This window comes from Octodon degus, unplaced genomic scaffold (genome assembly GCF_000260255.1).
Source record: "Octodon degus isolate 3935 unplaced genomic scaffold, OctDeg1.0 scaffold00006, whole genome shotgun sequence".
In the NCBI taxonomy this organism is placed as follows: domain Eukaryota; kingdom Metazoa; phylum Chordata; class Mammalia; order Rodentia; family Octodontidae; genus Octodon; species Octodon degus.
The window spans coordinates 21957473-21967352 of NW_004524582.1; the positions used below are offsets into that span (position 1 = coordinate 21957473).

At 42.8% G+C, this 9880-nt stretch overlaps 1 protein-coding gene across 1 annotated transcript in view; it reads right to left on the reverse strand.

Annotated features, from left to right (window-relative positions):
• Cd38 (CD38 molecule) overlaps positions 1-9880 on the reverse strand; it is a 63762-nt gene that overhangs the window by 21445 nt on the left and 32437 nt on the right. Inside the window, exons 7-8 of the mRNA XM_023723913.1 lie at positions 6278-6360; positions 1445-1518 (exon numbers count right to left, since the gene is read on the reverse strand). Of these exons, the coding sequence (XP_023579681.1) occupies positions 1445-1518; positions 6278-6360 (157 nt within the window). The remainder of the gene's footprint in view (positions 1-1444; positions 1519-6277; positions 6361-9880) is intronic.

Sequence of the window (9880 nt, forward strand, 5' to 3'; positions counted from 1 at the left end):
CATTGCTTGGCCAATGTGCTCTCTGTGAAAGCCTGAGAGAATGTTTTCTCTCCATGTGACTCTCCTTAGGCACACTCTACATCATCGAGGTGATCTTCATTGAGGAGAGTCTTTGTTAGGCAGAACTCAGCACTTTTCATTAGCGTTATCTCAGTTAATCAGTGTATCACTGTTGCCTCTTCAGGGTTCATAGTGCCTGTCTAAGGCAACACAGATCATATGCAATGATGTCTAGAATACTCATTTTCTTTTTTATTCAATACTAGGGGTTGAATCCAGGGCCTTCACACTGAATTACAGCCCCAACCCTTTTCTTTTCTTTTTCTTCTTGTTTTGAGACAGGTTCTCACCAAGCCACTAAGTAACACAAGTTAGGCTCCAACTTGCAATCCTCCTGCCTCAGCCTCCCAAGGGCCTGGGATTCAAGGCCTTTGCTGAAATGCCTGCACAAAGATGAGGAAGGTCAAGAGCCTTGCACAGGTTTTAATGTTCCCAGTGGTAATTGTACTGCTGAATAGGGATGTGACCTCTTCTTGGAGCATAGAGGCACCAGGACAGCTAATCATGGGTGATGGAGGCAGGGCTTAGGAGAAGAGAGTGAACACAGATGCAGAATGAGAGTGACAGAGTAATAGAAGAGAAAGCTGAGGAAATTACACCAAGTCAGAAGTCGTGATCCTTAACTGTGATGAGTCAGCTTGCCCTGGGTAGGAGTCACCTAGCAGATTAGAAGTCTTGGGTGTGTCTGTGGATGGCTGATGTGCAGACCACAGATCAAGGAGGGGAAGCTTGCTCCTGAGGAGGATGGCACCAACCAACAAGCTTGTAGTCTGGATGGAAGAAAAAGAAGCAAAGAAGAAAGTCTCTCCTTTTTCTTCAGAAGAGCTCCAGTCTTCACTGTTGTCTCTGGACTTTGTTCTCCATTTCTTCCAGGCTTTCATCCCATATTCTTCAGTCTTCCAACACAGAGACCTTGTAGCTTGCAAATGCAGACTCACACCAGTAACTCTGTGGTAAGCTTCTAGGCCTTCACTGGATCCTCTGGCTCCGCAGTACATGGGCGGCCATTTTGGATTCTTCTGCCATGGATGACCATTGGGACCCTTCACCTTCCGAGCTTGTAGGCCTGCCTAATAAATCCTTTGTATAGTTATACACATATTTTATATTGATTTTGTCCTCTGTGAGCCCTGATGCAGGGGTCAAGAGCAATATGTGGAAACAGTGTCATAGCCATTAGGAAAACTAGAAGATTTTAAATAAAGGAGAAAACACATAAAACACTGACCCAGAAAGACAAATCTTTTCAGAGTATACAAATTTTTTTTCACTTTTATGGGCCGTATATTTATAACTGATGAAAAGTATGTATTCCTTATAGAGATGAAATATCTAACAGGAAACTGTGAAAACCTTTCCAAAGAAAATTCAAAGATATAAGTACCTGTATTTACTGAATGGTTCACTGAGGGATCCATTGAGCATCACTTGGGCCACGCCACAGGCAGACTCTGCAAACTTGAAAGAAAAAAATGCTCACCATTCCTCAGTAAAAGATCTTGGTCACCATTCCCCAGAAGCTGCATCTCCCATGGAACTTAGGGTTAGCTGGAGTAGGAGGGAGCAGCCCTTGTGGGTTTAGCACCAGAATGCCAGGTCTGTAGAGCTGCCGTTCCAGTACACTGGGGCAATCATGCTTCAAAACATCAGAGTTCTTGAAGCAGTTGCTCCAATTGGTGAGTGTTCAAAGAACTTCAACGGCATTGTTCACAGGGTTGCTAGGTTCAGAGAAGGAAGTCCAGAGGAGGAAAAGGAATGTCCCAAAAAGAGGAAAATGAACATGCTTTCCTAGCATCATACACAGAGAACACTGAATTTTATCTAGAAGATAGAAGATGTACAATTTAGGATGAGAGAATGTAAACTCAGGAGAGACAAAGTGACCCTGAGGTCCAAAAAGGTACTAAAAGAAGAGAATGGATGAATGAATAAATAAATGAATGAACGAGTGCATGCAACTGAGCAAGAAATTTTACCTGTTCATGCAACAGATATTCAGCTGAAACATTTGCTAAGTCTGGAAGAAACAACATGAACAAAACAAAACAAAATTTATAGCTTCCTCCAAGAGATACAGCAGAACAACTGTGTGGGAGGCTGCCAAGCCGCACTCTCTTGAGAAATGAAGTCCCTTGCCTCCATTTTTCCCTGGCCTTTCCTCAACCCCTACTCACTGAGAAATGCAGAGCTTTTGTATGGAACCAGACGTTCCCCTTATTGGCTAAAAGAATGCGACTATGTCTGGCCAAGAAGCCAACACACCTCACTACAGCCCATGGGCAAGGATTACCCCTGCTGATGGCTCCAATGGGGGCTCAAACAGGAGCCCGTGAGATCCGAGGGCTGTCTCAGCTACTGTTCTCTCATTGCTGGGACAAAATACCCAACACATGAACTTAAAGGAAGAAAGGTTTATCTAGCTCACCGTTAGCGGAGGTTTCTGCCCACACACCGCTGACTCCGAGGCAGACTGTCCCGTGGAAGAGGGCAGCAGTTCATGGTGGCAGAAAGCAGCAAAGAGCAAAGGGCAGAGCAGCAGCAGCTGCCTCCCTCCTTTCCTTATATTATAAGCAGGCTACGCTGAGGTGGGGGTGTGGAAGTCACATGCTCTCCATGCCCTCCTCTTGCATAGGATGAGGATCTTCACAAAGCAAGAACCTTGGCTCCCTACTGAGTCCCTTAATTAAACTTCTAAACGTCTGAAGTTGACAATATGTCAGCCACTACAAGGGCCACAACATGAGGTAACATCTTAGCTGAGGACATGGGACTCAGGAAGGATTACACCTCTTTGTCAGTAGAGGTGCCAGCTTCACACACGTGAAACTATCTGCTACATTGTTACATTGGAGGCCTTTGTGCCTGGTGCAAAATTGCTGTTTCTCATTACAGCCAGTGCCTGCAAAGTTTCTTTTTCCTAGTACTCAGCCTCTAACACCACCCACCTCCCTGACTGAAATTAATAAAAACCATAAGCTTTTGGACTCATGGCCTTTTGTTCCACAGAGAAAATTGCTGATCCCAGAGTTCCTCAACTGCAGACTATTCTCTCTTTGTCCTTCTTTTGCATCTATGTGCCATTTAGCGAGATGGGAGACCTAACCCCTCTGCCTGGGGCTTTGGCACTACTGAGACACACTTAGGTTTCCTTTTCTGAATCCTTACCCATCTCCTTCACCTTGCCTAACTCTATGGCATTTTAGTGATGAGCTAATGCATCTTGTTGGGATCTGAAGGCCTTCTTTTCCTGGTCACCTCCACAGCCCTGAGTGGCTTGTCCCTAGTATATGGCTCAGAGTGAATGCCCAATAAAAATGCAAGAAGGAAAAGAGGAAGGAAAGAGAATGGGGAAGCAGGAAACAAAAAATGAGGTCACCTGTGGAAGAGACTAGGCAAGAACAGGCAAGTATCTTGGAAGGCACAAAAGCCACATCGCAAAGAAAGAACACACCTTCCGTGAGTGTAGGTTGAGGCCACAGTGACTGGAGGGCTAAGGATCAAAGAAAGCAGCAGTGTCTGGGGGTCCCCTTAGTGGATGCTGAGGTGACGTAGAAAAGTTTGCCCATGGAGCACCACAGATGCTTTGCCAACATAAACTTTATTCTGGACTTTATTTTGTAGGTGACATGGACATACCTGATCAATTTCAAACTGACTTGTGAAACTCAGTGCTGCTCTATGTTGTCACTGGCAGAGTGAGTGGGGGGAGGACAGAGGCTCAATAGTTATGTCCACTCACAAATGCTGAGCGCTCACAGAACGCCACACGTGGACCACCAACGTAAGAGTCCTCACAGATAAATGTTAGGCCAATGGCTCATGACTCAGAGACAAGAGTGAGAGGTAACCAAGCAGCATTGTCCCTACTGTCAGAAAAAGAGGGACTAGTCTCACAAAGAAGTCATCTGCACACACCCTTCAGTTCTCCCAAAGGTAATGGTGTAGGCTTCACAGCAGCTGACAATCTGGTCCCCCCTCAGAGGACACAGGAAGCCTCAGTGCATATAAAGTGTCACTCAGCTTTGCAAACGTGCAGCAACAGCACTGCCCCAAAGCATATTATAGAATGATGCAATAGAAACTATTCTTAGTTAAAGCAAACAGACAAATAATAAATGCATTTCTGTCACTTTTCACAGCACCTCAACAAAGATTTGTGAAACAGGCGAGTCCTGAGTTACTCGTCAGGACAGTGGCATTGTATCTAATGCATGTTTTGAACAAATGAGGAATTGGAAGGTTAAGTAATCTGAACAAGTTGGTTTTGGAAGGTTTGTTGTGATTTGTCCTACTAGGAATTAAGTTTGTACTGACCCACATTTCCAGTTTTTAAAAAAAAAAATTTATTTTTAAACAGAGCTTTTCTAAATCCTAAACTGCACAGGCTGGGCTCACACTTGTAATTGTACTGTCTCAGCCTCCCAGAGAGCTGAGATTACAAGTTTATATCACTTTGCTCAGCTAAATTGGCCCAAGTTTCAACTCTCAGTCTGTGTGCTTTTTTCTTCTTTTCCTGAATCTCCTTGATGTAGTTGAGTTTGGTACCAAAAGGGAGTTAAAGGCCATCAGACCTTCCAATAAGCAGATTCACCAAGAAAAAATAGTAATTGAAGAGCACTGCTTTGGAACCAGGCATGGAGGTCTGACTCTTTCAGCTCTTCTACCTGTTAGCCACTGACCTTGGCTCAGTCATTTAAGTCTTAGCTTCTTCACCTTTAACGTACAGATTTGTTCCTTCCCACTCTGCCTACCAGGAGAACTTATTGGGAATGACTTAGAGAAGGCATCTCATGGCTTGTCACACAAGAAATACACCAGCTCCCCTGCAGCAGTTTAGATATAGGCACCCATCCACCTTGCCACCTGCCTCTGTTGATAAGACCCAGGGTGGCGGTATTAGAAGGTGGGCCTTCTGGAAGCGATTAAGCCATAAGGGTCCTACTTATATGAATAGGACTAGAGCCCATATGAAAGGGCTCACAGGAACTATGGAGGCCTTTCCACCCTCCTGTCTTCTGCCACCTGAGACTGTAGCAACAGGGTGACATCTTGGAATCAGAGAGCAGCCTTCACTCATCATCAGATATGCTGGCTTTTTTTTTAATGTATTTAGTACAGAGTCTACAGGGTCTCACTAAGTAGATTGGATTTGTAGTGATTCTCTTGTTTTTAGCCTCCCAAGCACTGGGATTATAAACTCGTGCCACCACGCCTGGTCTCAATAGCCTTCTCAGCGCACCTCGGGGGTGGGGCTGGCATGGTATGCAGAGGATCAAACCCCAGCCGCTGTGCTCTGCCTAAACAGGCGCTTTAGTCTGCTGAGCTATCTGACCATCCCTAATATGCTGGCTTTTTGACCTTGGACTTCCCTGCCTGCAGATTATGATAATTCTGTAAATTATCTATGTAATTTTATTTAAAAAAAAAACAGATATTTTATAAAAGCAACACAAATGGACTAAACATCTTCACTTACATATATAATTTTCTACTTGGCCTGTCCTTATCCTCAGATATCTAAGTTTAATTTTAAGCCTTGCAATTAGTATATTTTTACTTTCTTCCTCTTCTTTTTTTTTTCTCAATTCTTTTCATCTAATCCACTCAAAAATAAGTTCCACTTTGCTCATTTGCAAGGAAGCAACTTATAAGAAAAAGGACTATGCACAGGCAGTTTCAGGTGAAGACAGAGAATGCACGAGAGTGCTGATATTTCTTCACTCAAATTCTGGTTCTGGAGTTAGATCAGTTGGGATAAGCTCCCAAAGCTCCCTGGGCACACGCAGCACATGGCTTGTGTTGCGGAAGACGACGCTGTCCCTCTGCTTGGCCGCCTGACAGGCATGATATCTATAGTACTTTCAACTCATGTAAAGAGGTGAGCTCACAGTAAATAACCTATAAATCTTAGATTAATAATACTATTCAAGGAATCTAATCAACACATGGATCAAAGAACTGAACTTAGCCCTGACTACCTTGCACCCACAGCCAAAGTAATGGGTAGGAGCCTGGAGCCCTTCCACAAACACTGTAATCTTATACGTGCGCGCCTAGTGCCATGTGCTCCCAAGCTGCTGCCACGTGCTCCCAAGCCTTTTTCTCAGGAAAGACTCCTACAGCCTTTGCACTCCTGCTACGATCTGTGACCCACTTAGTAGATGCCATCCTTTAAGCCTGCACCCCAATATTCTAGAACTGTCATGCTGTTGCTTACCTTCTGGGAAATCACATTCCAGAACACTGAGACAGGGTTGCTGGGGCATTCATGCCAGTGTGGGCAAGATTGATGGTTCAATTCTAAAAGACATCGTGCATAGAAAATAATTAAAATGCAAAAGAACTATGAGGAAGCCCCATTCTTCCCTGGCTTTTGAATCACAGTAGAAATCATTTTCCAACAGCACCACTGCCAAGATGGAAGCCGGGAAAGGGACATGTCTCCGCTCAATTTAACTAATGTGCCCTGAAGCCCTTCCAAGTCCTTACCTTCCCCTCCAGATCCCAGGTGGGAACACAGGGACAGGCTTGAGTCATCATCCTTGGAAACAGCAGTGAAAATTCACCCAACAGAAATAAGCCTCTATCCCTTTTCCTGAGTCCCAAAAGAATCAGATGTAAAACTGGCAAAAACACTTCTCTGCTTCTGGACAGCTTTCTCTCGTGGCGTTTCCTTCCCACCTCCCCAAAGCCTCGCCTCCCTGGGCTCAGAGGGCTACAGAGGCTTTCTCCACTCTCTTCCACCAACACAGGCTCAGCCCTCAAGGGAGGAGGAGCACAGAGCATGGACACAGCTGTGCCACTTCCTTCAAGGGCCCTGTTCCTCCATGTGACTGCATCCAAGTGGTAAGGCTTCAGGAAGCATTTGGGATCGTGAGGGATCTTCCCTGGTGAATGCTGCTTTTGTGGCCATATTGGGTTTGTTCTCTCTAGACTGAATCAAGTTTCATGGGACCAAACTGGCTCCCACCAAAGTGGATGGTTAGAAAACAAGGTCTGCTTTCCCAGCTCTTACCCTTCCTTCCCTTCTGCTTGTGCCAGTGCCTACTCTTGCATGAAGTCATGCTATGTGCCATCGTCCACCACGCTGTGAGGCGACTTGAGGCCCAGGCCAGGTATAGTCACTCAACTTCACCTCCAGAAGGGTGAGCCAGAATCCATCTATTTCCTTTAGTAGGTGCCCTGCCTCAGGAACTTTGCCACAACAATGCAAAAGGGGCTAAGAAAGCCAGGTAGGAGAGAGCCGTGAAGAGGAGCCCTTGGAGCCCCAGAAGTCAGACAGTATGGCAGTTGCCTGTTTCTTCCATAGCTATTTGTTTAGCTGACCCTAAAGAAATGCTACCATTCTCCTTCCCCCAAAAGTAATTATTACTTCTAATTTATGGGCTGAAAAGTGCTCCATCCCACCCTATCAAGAGATATTAAATCCTAACCCATGGTACATGTGATCTGACATTATTTGAAAACAGAATCTTTATAGATACAATTCAGTTAAGATGAGGCCAAAAAGTTTGGTTGGCCATCGTCTGATATGATTTGTATGCTTAGAATAGGGGGAAATTGAGACAGAAAGACAGATATTCACAGAGATCAGGTGATGTGCAGACACACCAGGAGAGTGCAGACATGTGATGACAGTGATACACATACAGAGAAACGCATGTACACGCCAAGGTTCTGTTGACCCTGTCTCCAAGACACACACACACACACACACACACACACACACACACACGCATGCACATGCATATGCACACACATGCCTCAGGACCTGATGGCTTTGCTGCTGTATTCTATCAAATATTTAAAGAACTAGTACCACTCCTTAAACTTCCAAAAGTTGAAGAGGAGGGATACTTCCAAACTCTTTCCTCAAGACCAGCATTATCCTGATAGCACACCAGACAAGAATATTACAAGAAAATAAATTAGAAAGCCAATATCTGTAATGAACACAAGTGCAAAAAACCACAACAGTACATTAGCAAACTGAACTCAAGAACATATGAATATGACAACCATGATGCTCAGGTGGGATTTATCCTTGGGCTGTAAGAATGGCTCAATTTACACAAATCAATAAATGTGACAAATCACATTAACAGAAAGAAGGACAAAACCACATAATCATATGATTGAATACAGAAACGCCATTTGACGTAACTCAACATCCTTTCATAATAAATGACTCACCAGTCACCTGGAGAGAAAATATTCTCTCAGGCTTTCACAGAGAGCACACTGGCCAAGCAATGGCCGTGACTCATCCACATGGCTGACACTGACAAAGGTTCTACAATCTGAGGTACAGGATCTCAGGATAAATCCTGAGGGGATTTCACTGACCTTATCAGACCAAAAAGCTACAACTCTTGTTGCATAGGTCCTGCTTTACCTTGGTCTTAACCATCCAACAGAAAAGTATAAAAATGAAATATAAGAAGTAAAGCCATGCTGTTATGCTGAGCTGTAGGGAACTCAGATCAACAATTTCTGACATTGCCAGTCAAACGGAAGACCCAATACTATTATAGACTACTGGACTCTTTTAGAATATTTTGCTGAGTTTACACACCTATAATACTCAAATAACGGAACTAAACAAAAAAAGGGAATACAGATGAATGTCCATTTTGTATCTGTGTATTCAAAATGGTTAGGATAGATATATAGTTACATTCTCTTAATGAATACAGAAATTTGTTCTAATAGAGTTTGTAAATAGGTTATCATGTCCGCATCTTGTACAGCAAATAACCACTAGGAAGAATGTATGCAGTGTGCTAATTATTGAAACTGTCCTACCAATTTGGTTTGAAACTGTCTCATCGCTATTTGTTTATCAATAAAATTATGGGAAAAAATAAAAATATTGTTAGGAAATATTGGGAAAAAATAAATGACTCACCAAATTAGATAATGAAGGACTGTATCTCAATCCAAAGCTAATTATATACTCACTTATTAAAAATCCACAAACTTTCTTCTAAGATCTGGAAAAGAAAAGGAGTTCTACTCTATTTCTATTCCTATTCCACACAGTATTAAAAGCTCTAGCCACAGCAATTAGCCAAAAGGAATAAAGAAATAAAAGCATCCAAATCGGAAAGGAAAAAGTGGAATTGCCACTGCTTGCTGATAACGTAATTGTGTACACAAAGCCTAAAATGCCACCAAAACCTGTTAGAACTATTAAGTAAAATAAAGCTGCAGGAGACAAAATTGACACTCACACATTGGGAGTGTTTCTATGCAGTTGCAACTATCTTTTAAAAAAAATAGAAATCAAGAGGACAATTCTGTTTTAAAATAGCTACAATACAATAAAATACTAATGAGTTCACCAAGGAAGGTAAAACCATAAAATACTGAGGAAGGAAATTGAAGACAGAAATAAATGGAAAGATGTCTTGCATTAATGAATTAGAAGAACTAATGTTGTTAAAAATGCCCTTATTACTTAGAATGATCTAAAGATGCAATGCAATCTCTATCAAAATTCTAATGTCACTTTTATAAAAATAGATTAAACAATCCTCAAGTTCACATAGAAACATAAAAGACCCCAATTAGCCAAAGAAATTATGAACAAAATGACAAACCTGAAAGCCTGATACTATGAAGCAATAGTAATTAAAACAGCTTAGTTCTATGGAAGATAGACATATCAACCAGCCGCACAAAACAACAAGCCCGGAAATGAACTCATGCATATAAAGTCAACTGGGTTCCAACAAGGGTGCTAAAATGACACAATAGGAAAAGGGCCCTTCAGTAAATCCTGTTGGGAAAACTAAATTTCCAGAAGAATGAAATTAGA